General features: G+C 48.2%; 2 protein-coding genes across 3 annotated transcripts in view; one reads left to right on the top strand and one right to left on the bottom strand.

The window, feature by feature from the left end:
• The window catches only part of TPGS2 (tubulin polyglutamylase complex subunit 2), a 29,613-nt gene extending 22,401 nt beyond the window's left edge, over window positions 1-7,212 (top strand). The window contains exon 7 of the mRNA XM_019291167.3: window positions 4,998-7,212. Coding sequence (XP_019146712.1) covers window positions 4,998-5,003 — 6 coding nt within the window. The 3' untranslated portion in view covers window positions 5,004-7,212. The remainder of the gene's footprint in view (window positions 1-4,997) is intronic.
• On the bottom strand, window positions 560-13,982 carry LOC104694818 (aquaporin-7-like). 2 transcript variants are annotated; one of them, XM_010408266.4, is made up of 7 exons: window positions 13,654-13,982; window positions 9,828-9,953; window positions 6,155-6,281; window positions 4,160-4,297; window positions 3,293-3,411; window positions 1,696-1,913; window positions 560-893 (listed from the first exon to the last, which is right to left on the bottom strand). In XM_010408266.4, exons 1-7 carry the CDS (start codon window positions 13,837-13,839, stop codon window positions 734-736), a joined length of 1,074 nt encoding a protein of 357 aa, XP_010406568.1. In that variant the 5' UTR covers window positions 13,840-13,982; the 3' UTR covers window positions 560-733. The 2 variants fall into 2 exon arrangements, with proteins under 2 accessions (XP_010406568.1, XP_019146710.1); XM_019291165.3 differs by having other exon boundaries at window positions 6,230-6,281.
• Between the last annotated feature and the right edge of the window lie 968 nt (window positions 13,983-14,950).

Here is a 14,950-nt window from a genome sequence, read left to right as displayed (position 1 = left end):
GTTGTCCGAATTCTTTCCTGTGGTGGTAGTTGGTGTAGCTCAAGTCAAGAGTGTCAGTAACACACATGGTTCTTTGATGCCAGCATGTTCCAGCAGAACTGTGGCAGGATTCAGGAGACCCTGTAGTTTAGTTTACTAATTTTTCAAATGCTTCCTGAATGTTCAGATCAAAAAAAAACAAAAGTATGAGAAAAACCCAAACAACCCAACAGGTTCATGTTTCTATTTTAGACTGTCCTTGTTCTTCTCTCTTCTGTGCTCTGCCAAACTAGGTGTTTGTTAGGGTGACAGATACACAAATGAAAGCCTAGGCCCCTGGTCCATCACTGTAGTATCTACCTCTTACCAAAGTATATTTCAGATGAAAATTTCTGTGTTAATTAAATTAATCATGTTGGTCCTGCCACTGTTGATGCATGTATTTTGATTTATATGAATATATATGTATCTGGAGATTTGTAGCTCTGCTTTGCTTTTCTTCAGAATACAATGATTGTTTGTGGATTGAGTTTTGGTTTATCTTATTTTTATTTTTTTTTTTCATACAGAGAGATTGAATAATTTCTTCAGGTCACAGTCTGGTCTAGCCCTGTGCAGGTCTGCCCAATATCTCAGATACCAAGTTTGTCCATTTAAGCAGAGTAGGTTTACTGAAATCTAGTCCCTCGTCTGTCCACCTTCATGGTGGATAAACAGATGTGCCCTTCACATGTGTCATCAAAGCACGTGGCCGTCACAGTTTCGAAGTCTCTGTGCCTGCCTCTTCTTTCTTATTTTCAGTTTCATGGTCAGGTTCGTTGTGAAAACCAATGCAGGCTTTGTAGATGAAAACACCAGCAAGACATCCCAGAATTGGAGCTGCAACTGGGACCCACCACCAGGAATGGTCAGCCCTGAAATGAAACACAGAGGAGGCAGCTGGTGAGCCAGACTGGAACCACTGCCCTGCCACCACATCGTGCTGGGACAGGAGTGAGCTGTGTGAGCAGAGGAGTCTGTCCCACTCCAGGCACTAAGCCTACAATTGGCTTACACAAATTCACTGTCCTCTCACATGATTGCTGGAGGGAAGGTCATTTTCCCCATCAGTGTGGAAAGGTGGCTCTACACTGCAGGTTTCTTTTGTCCAAAAGAAATGGGCTGTGTGGTCTTGATGAGTGGACTCTCAGACAGACATAGGCATTTTGCCTCCCTGTTTCCAATCACATCTGCAACTCCTCTACAGAGTTCTCAAATACATTTTCTGGAAATTTAAGGAAAATGGGTGTCCAGGACAGGAGACTGTGGTAATGATCTCACTGTAAGAAAAGCCCGACACCATCTTACTAGATAGAGGAAGGCAGGGTTTCATCTCCAAATTCAGACTCTAAATTTAGGAGACCTGTTGAGCAATGCACCTGCATTCAGTCAGCTGCATTCTGGCTCTCTGGTCACTGCAAAAACCAGCTGGATCTCCAGTGAACAGGCAGACAATTTGGTGCCCAAACAGGTATCTGAGTGCCAAGCCGCGGAATCCCGTGCAGGAGAATTAGGGTACTCTAAATTTTGTGTACCTAATGCACAGGGCTCCTCTAGGCACACTTTGCAGTAGTATCATCACTTGGTCCAAAGAAAAAGGCTGCATGACACATTTAATCTTGTGCTTATCTCCCCCCTGGCAAGCTGAGCAGTGTAAGAGCAGAACAGGTCACTCACGTGAAGACGTCCATTCCCCAGCCAGCCATTGCCGTGAAGATCCTGGGGGGCAAGTCCCTGGAGGGGTTTATGGCATAGCCTGTGTTCAGCCCCATTCCCAGACCAATGCCCAGGACCAGCATACCCGAGAGCATGGGCTGAGCGCCTTTCAAGGCTGCGTTGTTTTTCTCATCATGGATGACTAGAACGCCCAGGATCAGCATAACTGTTGCTGTAAACTGCAGGAACAGACAAGGGAGAAGAACCGGTCAGGAGAGAGAATGGGGAAGGCTGAAAGATCCTGCTCAGCAAAGAGGGAGAGACTTCCCAGAATGAAAGAGGAGATGAGATTCATGGTCTGGTCAAGGCAGGAAGGACCCAACTCTTATTCCTTCCTCACAGGTGGACTGAAGAAAATTCTCTCAGCAAAAACCTCATCACCTTTGCTGAGGTTTTCTCAGCAAAAAGCCTCATCACCAAGACTGATACAAACTTCTCAGCAATGTTCTCTCTCTCCATCTTTCAAGTCAGGGAAATGGGTTATTTTAAGTACATTCTGTCGAATAGAAGCAGAGCCATAACAAACTGCTCACGAGACAAACCTGATCCTCCCTAGAGGAAGTGATGTTTTATACAGCCTGTATGCAGATACCAGATGCTCACCTGGGAAACTGAATTTCCCATCAGTGACTACATAGCTGGTATTTGTAGATTTGCAGTGCTTGGGACATCAAGAAGCATAGTTTTGATAGAGGTGATGACACCTGTATCTTCCTGCTTCAGAAAATGCAGCTGGAGAGACATGGACTGCTTGCACAGACACCAGCAAAACCAGAAACTGCAGCTTTTGTCAAGGCATTGTCACTCTTATTTGCTTTCTTGGGCATCAAGGACACTTCCTGGTCCACAGGAGGCTGAGGGGATCCACTCCCCACTTCTAGGGTTTTCCACTCCCACCATCCTTTTCATCATGCCCAGGCAGGAGTTTTGTCAGCTCAGAGTCAAAATCATAGACTTCCAGATTTGCATTGGAAGTGAATCTTCCTTCCCTGGTGTCTCAGTGCCCCACATCCCCTGAAGCATCCCTTTCCCATTTCTGGGCATCTGGACACTGTGCTGTAAGCTGGGAATCCACTGCACAGTCTCAGTGGGTCTGTTCAAACATAGAGGTTCAATCCAGGCTGTGCTCATGTGGGGACAGTCCCAGGCTCTCCATGCTGGGGAGAGACACCCAGCACAGCTGCCAAGGAGCATGGATTGGGTGTAGAATCCAAATAGGGATTCAGCCCAGAACCCAGAGGAGATGGCTGGTGATACAGCTCAGCTTCTCACTTCCCACTGCTTGTGCTGCATGCAGGGAAGGTGTCTGGAGAGGCCCTGGACCAAGCTATGGAGCAGCCTTCAGGTATTACCCTTTAGGCCCAGCCCTTTAGGCTTGCCCCGCCACCAAGATGCCTCGGATCTTGCCTTTCAGGCACCTGCCTGGATGCTGGGCTCCTTGGGGAAGAGGTTGTGGTTGTGTCTGTGTATGTAGGGCTGTGGGGACCCTGTAGCAGCCTTGCAGCAGCACCTTGTACTACCCACCTTCTCCTAGCACACCACAGCCATTCCCACTGACCTCTGTGAAGAAGGCTCCCTGCAAGGATACACTGGGAGCAGGGTAAGTGGAAAAGATCATCGCTGTGGCAGTTGGTCCTGACACTGTAAGGTTTCCTTGGGTGTAGTCGTAAATAGCATCTAGGAGAAGTGGGAATTACGGAAGTTAGCACAGTGTTGATCCCACAGGACACACACACACAAGTCCACCTGTTGCAGCCAGCACAGACATCAGGTAGAAGGAAGGCAATGGAAGACGTGATGGAGGTGATACACTCCTCGCAGGGCATGAACTCACCAATACCTGTTACCCACACACTTTGATCTGCAGTCGCTTCCTTACACCTACCAGCTCCCTATCTCTGCTCCAGGAGCCTGGGGTAGCCTGGATGGTCTGCAGGCAGTGGAGGCCTCCAACCCTCTGCCCCTCAGAGACTGAGACATGCTAGAGACAGTGGGTGGTGGATCCTCTGCTCACAGCTCAAAACCCCTGATGGCTGCAAACCTGTGTTCCACAGACCAGCAGAGTCCCCCCAGACCTCCAGCAGCACCTAATGCATGGTAGTTCATGTAAATAAAGCTCCTGCAGACCTGGAAACAAAATGCTGACAAAATGCAGCTACTGCCCTTCTGCTGAAGACAGGTTTTGGAAAGTGGGAATGCCCTGAGTAAAAGGAGCTGTGTTCTCCAGGAATTGTGTATCCTTCCCAGAGGTATATCTGGGACCTGCTCTGAACTTGAGCTGTGAAGTCTGTCCCACAAGCCAGGAGCTTGCCCTCCTCACCCAGAAATCATGCTAGGTACTGTAAAAGGACGTATTTTTGACAAGAGTGTGAGCTGAATGAAATTATACCTACAGCAACCTCTGTGATAAAAGACACGACCCTACCATAGTAGAGGGCAAAGACGGTGGCTGCTGCCATAAAGGAGCCCAGGAACTGGCCGGTTATATAAGCTGCAAGCTTTGTCCAGGAGAGGTTTCCTAAAACCCATTGTGTAATGGTGATGGCAGCATTCAGATGAGCTCCTGCAAAATCACAGAAAAAGAGAGGCCTCAACACTGGTGCAGCTGTTTTGGAACATGTGACGTGGTGGATGCCCCATCCCTGGAAACAGTCAAGGCCAGGTTGGACAGGGCTCTGAGCAACCTGCTGCAGTTGAAGATGTCCCTGCTCATTGCAGGGCAGTTGGACTGGATGAACTTGAAAGGTCTCTTCCAACCCAAAATATTCTGTGGTTCTATGCCCCATGCCCCACAGTAATCACCCAGACACTGACCCAGAACAGCAAGACTCTCTCAGGTCAGGGTCTTAATCCAGCACAGACACAAAATGAGCCTTTCTCTCTCAACAGCTGAATCATGCAGGTCAAAGAGCTCCTAGCTAGTCTTCTAAAAATTCTGTAGACCACAGGCTGCCCCCAGAGAGTGGGTCATCTCACCTGTCAGACATACCTCTCTTGGGATGGCATGAGTTTCCCTATAAGTTTCTCAAGGGGCTTCTCCCTACTGAGCTTAAAAAGAGCCCATACCTCAGCACTTTTTATGTGGCTACTGGTAGATGAGGATGTGTTTTGATGGAACACTTTCTGTCAAGGAGGTTGGCATCACAATAGTGCTTTTGAAAACTAAATGGTTCCAGGTCTGGTGCCCTCAGTGCAAACCGCATGTGTTCTTCAGGCCTCCTATCCCCAGGAGTCTAAATGAAATATTTTTTTTTCCTGCCTAGGTATAAACTTTGGGGGCCAGTAAATGTTCCAGCCTTCATGACCATCTTCTACTCCAAAAGGGGTAAGATGCAGACACCCATCATTTCATCAAAGTGCAGGACAGAGTGAAGTGCATGTACCACCTGCTGCAGTCCAACAACCATAACTGGAATGGGGGTAGATCCCTTCTTTGATCCTCTGCTCTTATGTGAGTATGGCCGGCCATTTCAGAGATCACAAAAAGCATCTTGTGACACAGATGAAGCCAAATTACTATGTCAGGAAGGTCTGAAGTTTGCTTTGTAACCATACTATTGCCGACTGAACTGAGATCCCTTCTGCACTGCCCTCTCTCCTCAACAGATCAGCTCATTCTCAAAAGTCACTTGGGACTGCAGGTCCTGCTTTCCTCAGTCTGCTTTCCCCAGGATGTTTCCACCAGCTCCAAAAAGGACAAGAAAATCAAGAGCTGACTGCTCCTAACTGCTCACATGGAAAAATTTTCCTTTCCAAGCCAGCCCCAAATTTGGACCTCTGTCTGCTCCAACAGTTCAAGAGCAAGAAGTTGCTTTAATTTTCTGCCTATTAGAGCCCTTAATGTCTTCTCCTGGTGGAAACGAATGCAGAAATTGCAGAAGGCAAAGGTAATGCTCCTGTCATGTGGGGGATGCCACCCCATGGCCCCAAAACACCACTTCCCACGTTCATGTGGGGCATCTGTGCATGGGTGTGTGTGATAAGGAGAAAATTTGCATACCATTCCTTTTGCAACATCAGCAGTAAGCTCTCCTTTGCAATAAATTATTTACTTCTCCATGGGTCATATCAGCAGCACGTTTTGGGAGCTCCCTGTCTGCTTGGGCCATGCTGGCATGGGCCAAATGGGGGAGCTGCTGAAACCTGGCTCTCCTGGCCACAACAGAAGGGGGTGGCCAAACCTCCTCAACTCTCCCTATCCCACTTGCCCTGTCACAGCTCAGAACACAAGTTTGGGGTCAGTATTCTGAAGGTATATTGGGCGTGCCTGGCTTCTCCTGCTTTTCTTGCCTGGGTGCTCTAGGACTGCTTTTTTTTTTTGTGAAGGCACTGCCCCCCTCCACACCCCATTCCTCCTGTCCCCAACGCACGTGGCCTTTATGGGACATGGATATGTCCCATGCCTGAGTGTGCTGCTCACCAGATACTCCTCTAGCCGCATAGATGCCCATGGTAACACCAATGCCAAATGCCATATTGATGCTCAGATACTGACCAGTGTTTCCTTTTCCCAATACCACTTGTGCCACAGAGGACAAGCCAAAAACCTGTGTAAAAAGAAAGAGAGAAAAGAGTGTTAAAAGTGTTCTTGTTGCTGTGGTAGACTGAGCTTCTTTGCTATTTTTTCTGCAAAAATAATGAGCTCCAAAACACAGGAAGTCTCTAAGGTGACCACGGTCTGAAGACAAAGAACAACCTCGCCCTGCAAAAATTGAAGTGATGTCTGAGACTGGTGCCCATCAAACCAAACTAGGCACTCTCATTATGGTTGGGTATGGGGATACAAACCCCGAACACTCACACCAAGAGCTGGGGGTCCATGGGGGTCATTCACACAGCCACACTGCAGATGCCTCACCCTGAAACCAGGGACATGAACCGGAGGAGCATCACTGTGGACCACCAGGAGACAACATCCAAGACAGATGGAAGGAGGGAGTGCAAATTCTTACTGTCCTTCTTTTCCTGGTGTGCAATTTATTGACTAAAAATGTAGTTTAGGCAGCGTACAGCTGTTTGCAAAACTCTGCACTAATTTTGGTAACATTTCAGCGAAAGAAAGGAAATTCTGGTTTAACTTTTCCATTAAACGCATATATTTTCAGTTTGGAAACAGCCAAAGTTTCAATGTTTTTTTAGTGACTAAAGGAGAATCAGAGAAAAAAACTAAAAGTAAACACTCTCCAGCAGGAAAACATATATTCAAGGCATTGCTCTGTCCTGAAAGAGGGAATTCTATTTCATGCTTTTGATGTGGTAAGAGTGGAAAAATCAGTTCTTTGCGTGCTCTTACACCAAAGTCTGGAGAAGGACAAGGCATCTCTTCAGGTTTCTGCCTAAAAAACCACTGAGGATTTGGAAAGTTTATCCTGTTACTTGGACTGCACTGATGTTTATCCAAGGTGATATGTCTTTCAAGACAAGAAAGTCAGTATGTTCTCCAGCATATAAACTTCTGCTTTGGCTTGTACTGTTTAACTGTGATCTTTTCTGGCTACTCTGCCTGCATCCAAATTTTATCTCATGTGTCTGCTTCCCCTCATTTCTTATAGACATCACCCAAATCCCCTGTTCTCCAGAGATGCTGCTCTTCTTATCTCTCTTGTAGACACAGACCACACTGTGCTCTGCGCAAAGCTACAGCCCCCACAGTGTGAGCCCTTCTCAGTCTGCCTCAGCAAAAGCCCCCAGAAACAGTTTGTGATGTCCCCCTAACATCTGCAAATTACACAAATTCTGTATATGCATCTCTGATTTTTCCAAAGCCAGACCCAAGAGACAACAAATGTGTAAGGCGCAGGTATTGCAGGAGAGCACACATGTGCAGAGAGAGCAGTGCAGGGCAGGAGACATGACTGAGCATAAACAGCATTATCCTGAAAAAAACACATGATAGGCCACAGAATCTGTTTTTCAGCACAGATCCAAACCTCTGGTCTTTTCCTGCATCCTCACAGTCCCAAAACATCGTTTATTTTAATTCCTTCTTCCCTAGTCCTTGTGCTGCTTAGTCCTGCTGCCGGGTTCCTCTTACCAATGCTGCCTGTCCATTAAACTGAGAGGCCCTGGGGTGAGTGTTGTGGTCCAAATAACAGCCATTCAGGCATCCTGGAGATGCATCCAGCACATTGCCTGTTGCACTGAGGGCCAAGGCGCTGCTGAAGAGTTGGGTGCTGTATGCTTTGTTCTGATGCTGGATGCTTCCTGTCTTCAGCCCATGTGCAGTGCCCTCCTTTTCTCTCTTCCCTCTCATGGATCAGTGATGGAAGAGCCAATGTGAGCTGCAGGCTGCAAAATCTGCCTTGAACTGTCAGAGTGCAGAGTAAAGTCTCCACCTCATACTGCGTCCCTGGCAGGACAACCCTGAAGTTGTCCTTCGTCACCTAAGAACTTCTACCACCAAATAACAGAGAATGAAAAAAGCAAAATGATTTGCTAAGCTGCTGCAGATGAGTCACAGATGTCTGTACTCTGACTTACTATGGGTGCAAAACTACCTGGGAGTGTAACTCGAAGAGCTAAATGTGCAAAATGATGAGATAAAAAGCAACCGTGCTCTGCATAGGCAGTTGTTGCCCTTGGAAATGAGCACCTTTCTTGGTACAGAAAGCTGTGTCAGAAGGTCCCTATGCTAACACAAGTCTTAACTTCCTCCTCTGTTAATCTCCAAGTACAAGTTATTTGGGTTATGCCCAGCCTTTGCATGCCAGCCTCTGTCCAGTCTCAGCAGAGGCTAAGTCCAGCTGTAGCAAGTTGGCACAGACAGATAGTGGGCCTTCTCAGAGGGAGGATCTCATTCTGCCATGTTGATCCAACAATCAAAGTCTCTGGTCTCAGTGGGTACTTCACCCCCACCAGGGATCAATCTTGACTGCAAAACCTTCCTAGTCCTCTACCCAAACACTTCTGAAGCAGCCCAGGAGCTCCAACCCACTTAATTATTTCTTTGTGAAACACATCCCTCAGGCAAGGGGGCCGTTTATGTATGATTTACATAAGCACAGAGGCAGTTTATGTATGATTTACATAAGCACTATTCAACTGGCAGCAAGAAAATCAAAAGTGAAATCCTGGCATGCTTCACACCCTGTAATTATATTTCCTAATGCTGGCTTGTGGTTTTGGAGAATTTCTCTGGAAAGTTCATTACCCTGGCAACCCCGAGAGGAAGATGGATGAATGCTGTTTTCATTTCACAGTTGACAGTGATAGAAGAGTCAGGGTCTGCTTTCCAGAGTCTGCTCCCCAGCTACACCACACCTCTGGCACAGCAGGAATAAAAGCCTCAATTCACTCTCTGGGATCTTTCAGGGGGTGTGGCACAATCATTTTAGACACTGATCTTTGACTTCATTCCCAAACGCTTCCTCAATTTTCTCCTAGAAGAAAACTGAAAGAGCAACATGTCCAGAGAAGGGCAGTGGAGCTGGGGAAGGGTCAGGAGTACAAGTTTGATAAGGAGCAGCTGCAGGAGCTGGGGATGTTCAGCCTGGAGAAAAGGAGGCTTAGGGAGGTCCTGATCACTCTCTCCAGCTCCCTGACAGGAGGGTGTAGCGAGGGGAGGGGTGGCCTCTTCTCCCAAGTAACAAGTGACAGGACAGAAGGAAATGGCCTCAAATTGTGCCAGGGGAGGATTAGATTTGAGGAAAAATCTGTTCACCAACAGGGTTGTCAAGCATTGGAACAGGCTGCCCAGGGAAGTGGTGGCTTTTACAGATATTACATATATATAACACCTTGGAGGTGTCTAAAAGACATGTAGATGTGGCACTTAGGGAAATGCTTTAGTCGGTGGCCTTGACAGTGCTGAGTTAATTGTTGAAATCTTAAAGGTCTTTCCCAACTGAAATGATTCACCTACTTCACTCTCTCCCAGCACTCACCTCCCTTTCCCTGCATTACTTTTGTGCTCCAGAAGGTTTTTGGCACATGGTCTGCCTGCCAGGAAACTGCCATCCCACCAAAGCAGAGGGGTGAGCAGTAGCAACCAACCACTGAGCAATCCCGAGGATGTGGTAGGAAACCACTGACCTTACAAATTGCTGCCTTAATTGGTTGCACACACACACACACACACACAGACTCCTCCTTACCATGAGGATGAATGTTCCTAGTGCTTCTGCCAGCAGCTCCCTCATGGTACAGTTACGAATCTTGATCGCCTTCTTAGTCTTCTCCAACATTGTCCTCCCCACCTCCATAAAGCTGACTCGCTGCTCCTGTTGTGACGGCACACTTCATTGCGCTGAGCCAAGTTACCCTTTGAAACTTGGCACCCTCTCTTCACCCCCAGACACCTTCTCTCCTTTGGTTAACCATGAACAAGCCAATAAAGCAGCAGCTAGCTTCAAAGTCTTTCCCCGCTTCCCTCCCCCCCCATATGTCATCCTATAAAAGCTGTATGGTGGGAGTGCAATATTTCTGTCATGAGGGCATTGGTGATACTGTCCCTCTGCTCAGGAGCAGCCTAACCCCAGAACAGTGGAGCTGTCAGTAGCCTTGATACGCTCCTAAAGCCTGTCTTTCTCCTTAACCTTTTCTGTAGGAACTGAACAGGAATTTGGGCTCTGCATTGTAACCCACTGACTGGTGGTTTGATGCCAGTTTTTTTAAACAGGTGGGATTGGGACCGTTTGCCTGTGCAGGACTATTTGGATGCCTCTTCTGCAGTGAGGATGCTCTGCCTGGAGCTGGTGTGCTCTGCTGTCTGCAGCTGGGAGGAGCACAATGCATTGTTTCAGGTCAAATATTTGCTCTTGTTGAATGCACCTGTGTCTGCAGATGCCGTCACACTCACAAAGAGCCTTTCTACCAGCCACCCCATCTGTCCTCTCATGTAGGGCAAGGAGAAGCCAACCTCAGCAATGGTCTCAAGAGACCTTCCCTCTCACCTGGCTGCCAGAGCAGAACCATTGCTGCCCTGATTCCTCCTCCATCTCTGGATTCCCTCTGTCTATCTCCCTGCTCACCAGGTGCTCTTATCTCTCCACAATGAAAAGGTTTTAGCACCTTTGATTAATCATGGAAAAACTTATATCCACTGAACACTCAAGACCTTTTCCCTTGAGCATTTTCTGGTTCTTTGCTGGTTTTCTTCACCTTCCTCTCAACTTGCTGCAGCTTCTCTGTGGCCCTGGAGGGAACAGCTCTGCAGAAGCATCAGCAGCTGCCCCAATGGGGACATGGTGCTCTGCTCATGCTGCCCCTAGCCTTGCCTTCCTCTTCTCTACTGCGTGGCAAAAGTTCATGAGCTTTTCTTTCACCCACAGGGCACTCAGTAGCTGTATGGAAGAACCTGGGAAGCTGATTCTCCTCTCTTCTCCACAGATGATTGTATGTCTTGTGGCAGGGAGAGTTTTATGGACTGGGGTAATCCCTCCTCCAGTGACAGATTAGCTACTGACCTCAGTGAACGCCTGGCTAAATATGCAGTAAATTACTGCCCTGTCTCTGATACTAAGGATCATTAATTATGATGGATGATAATCATGTTGCTCGCAGGGTGTTTCTACAGCATATTTCCAGGTGGGAAGGTTTTTGTCCTGTGGGTCTGCGAGCTATGCTGTGGCACAGAATAAACCTTTCTAGGTCACTTTGTTCTCTGCCATGCAAGTGTTTATTGGTGGAGCACAAACATGGGTCCTGGAGCACCAGGTTGGGGTGGTGACAAGACCCTCAAGTTTCTTCTGCACATGGTGATTTCCAGTTGACTTTACATGTCACCTGAGATCCTTGCATCGCCACATACAGGAGATCGCACAGCCTTTCTCAGATGGGCAAGGTATCAGTGGGTCGGTAACACCCACAACTGGACCTACAACTTTGTTTTTCACTCCTAGATCTCAGGGAGCCTTCCAAGTGGATTCCTTCCCTATGGGCAAACAGTGAAGCTGCTGTGTATCTGATGGGCTTTGTCTCCTGCATTCAGGCATTAATTCTAGGCATCTCAATATTCTGATTCGGGCTGAAAAATGGATAGGTACTTTCTGGGAACACCGGATTCCCATAGACTTGCAGTCTTCTCAGGGAAAAATGCAATCCCAGTTTGCAATAGAAATCTTTGGTTTGGTGATAGTATTTGTCGCATAATTTCCAATATTACCACCAAATTCTGTAAAACTCCAGCATGCTTCTAGGAGCTTGTCCTCTCATACAGGTCATGCCACAAGATGGCACTGAGACATTAATTTCCCCCTTTAAGGTGTTCAGAAGGACTCCTCTGTTGGCTGCTGAAAACATGAGAATCCTTTAATTCTGGGGTTCTGCTGGCCATTTTTAGACTTGCTGGTGTTCAAGGAGTGTAACAAAACCATCACCTTTCCGTGGGTCATGTGCACCAGAGCACCTCTGCTCTGCGAGTACACAAACCCAAAGTGTGTGAGCCTGTGCCTGAGTTTATAATCAGCAGAGAAAAACAGGCAGCTCCAAAGGGCAATTCTTCCCCACCTAAAATAAGCATCCGAGGCCTGACCTATGAGTCATGCTAGATACTGGCACTTTCCCTCTGGTGTTTGCACAGGGACATGGAGTGAAGGGCTCCACCATGCACCCCCATGACCGCCAGGTGGGCTGGACTGCCCCTTCTCCCTGCATCCAGACGTGGTGATCTTGAGCAAGTGAGAGCCATGTGAGTCAGCTAAGGGCTGGATTGCGAATATCTGCTGGTTTCCCAACAGCAACCTGCTTGTACTTGCTCGGTTTCACTTACCCGCAGGGCTGACAAGGATCTCCGGGGTCACTAAATACAGTCCCCTACTGACACAGGCAGCCACACCACATCTGCCCTTTGGTGACCTGGCCACTCTCCATTGTAGTGGTAGACGATTGTTGCCCAACTCCTCCTGTTGGACCCTGTTACCAGAATTTGCTGCTCTGAAGATTAGACACTTTCCTCTAATTTTAGGCCAAATTCTCAAAGCCATTTGTCCATGTGCAGCATTAGCCTGTCACAGTCATGAGTTAACTTATTTCTTGCAGGTGCTATCACCTGAAGTGTTCCTATGAGGTTTGTTAGAAGAGCATTGGCTGCTCATGCTTAGCTCCACACCACCTCCCAATGTTTGCCTTGATTCCCTCACAGGTTGAGACTTTACTCAACATTGGCCCTATGATGATTTTGCCATGTTTTCCACTGCACATTAAGCAGCCACCTGCTAAACAAAACCCACTTTCCCCCTCAAGACAGGTGTGCTTTCAGCACTAGTCACAAACGTCTCAGTTTGGAAAGGAAAGTTTTGGCACAGTCAAGGCCCACTAACAGTCCTGGTGTTGATAACCATGGTAATGAAGAACCAGGAGAACAATGCCCCTAGGTCCTGCCAGAGCAGCCCTGCGAAGAACAAGTACCCAGGCACCCCAGGGCATTCTGCAAGGAATAATTTCTCTGACTCTGTTTGACAGTGCACATGCTTCCTCTGCACCCAGGAGCCCATTTATCTATTTATTGGGCTAATCAGCAGGTGGAACATTGCCACTCCATTTGTTTCAGCCCTGCTGGTGGAGCGTTTTCTCCCCAGAGGCCAAGAGCACGAGCAGACAGCTGAGCAGAGGAGCTGCTCACCACAGGCAAGAACAGCTTGTTCCTCAATCGGACCAAATGAACACAGCACCAAAATATCTCCAGTGCCCTTCAGGACACAAGACCTAGCCAGAGAGATCATAACAGCACTGGTATGACCTTCGCTGTCCAGGGCAGACCCTGTTTGACATACCCTGGAACACCCGCTCCCTGTAGTCTGACATTCCACATTCATGGTCTGCTCCTTCTCCTCTTTATGGATGGCAGGCACCAAGCAAGTCTCACCCACCCCACCTGTCTCTGACCAGATGTCTTTGCTCTCCATTCCCAGGATAACAGCCTCCACAGCCTTTCAGCTCACCCATTGTCCCTTGCCCTGAAGCCAGCCAAAGGTTCATCACCTGCACATGCTGCTCTTCCGTGTGATCAGGCTTGCTCCAGTCATACTGGCCAGAAGGATGATCAGGCTTGCTCCAGTCATACTGGCCAGAAGGATGACGTGAAGGGACGTAAGAGGGAGGTGGAGCGACATACGGAGGGATGTGGCGGTTCATTGGTGGGGTCCTGCCTTGGGCATGGTGCTGCATTGCCCCAGGCTGCTACAGCTACCGGGCTGCTACAACTACAGGGCTGCTCAGATGGAGGTAAACCATGAGGTGATGCTGCTGGCAGGAGCAGAATTACTTGACTTTGTTTGTCTTTAGGGGCAGAGCAGGGCTCTGTGTGACAGGGTTGCCAGGGGTGGCCCTGGCCTCATTGTTGGGCAACAGAGTGGAACCCTCCTGGTCACCAGGAACCCATCCACCCCATGCTGGGCCACACTCCTCCTGCCCTTGTCTGACTTAATCAGACAGAATGAAGTCATTCTTATATGGAGAAAAGAGTAATGGTTTTTGAGGCACCCACCAGCTTTGACCTGTGAAAAGCCTTGGAGAGTCTCCCCCACCCACAAATATTTAACAGAGAGTGAAATGGGAGCACAGGAGTAGATCAGGTCACAGAACCACAGAATGTTAAGGATTTGCAGGGACCTTAAAGAACATCCAGTCACAATCCACCCTTGCCATGGGCAGGGACATCTCCTACTAGACCACATTGCTCAAGACCCCATCCAACCTGGCCTTGAACATTGACAGGGATGGGGCATCCACAGCTTCCCTGGGCAACCTCTTCCAGTATCTTACCACCTTCACAGTAAAGTATTTCTTCCTAATATCTAGCTTACATTTCCCCTCTTTCAATTTGTACCTATTATTCCTTGTCCTATCAGTACAGTTCCTGACAAAAGGTCCCTCTCTGGCTTGCCTATGGGCCCCTTTGGGTACTGGAAGGTTCCTATGAGGTCTCCACACAACCTTCTCTTCTCCAACCCTCTCAGCCTTTGTAGGGAAGGTGCTCCAGTCTTCTGATCAACTTTGTGGTCCCCTCTGGACTTTCTCTAGCAGTTCCATGTCCTTCTTATGTTTGGGGCACCAGAACTGTAAGCAGCAGAGGTCTCACAAGGCACCCATGAGATTTCCAACAAGGTCATGCTGGCTCCTCATCTGCCATCATCCTTCATTTCCATGAGCATCTTGTTCTCCTGACCTGCTCAGGGGCGTGCTTGCACCATACCCCTGTGTGAGAACATCTGCCTGCCTGTGCTGGGACCCTGCCATGGGTCTGCCCAGGCCCAGGCAGAGAGCAGCAGGCTCTGTG

Source organism: Corvus cornix, chromosome Z (genome assembly GCF_000738735.6).
Source record: "Corvus cornix cornix isolate S_Up_H32 chromosome Z, ASM73873v5, whole genome shotgun sequence".
NCBI lineage: Eukaryota > Metazoa > Chordata > Aves > Passeriformes > Corvidae > Corvus > Corvus cornix.
The sequence above is the reverse complement of the archived record's forward strand: the minus strand, read 5'-3'. Positions and strand labels throughout refer to the sequence as shown.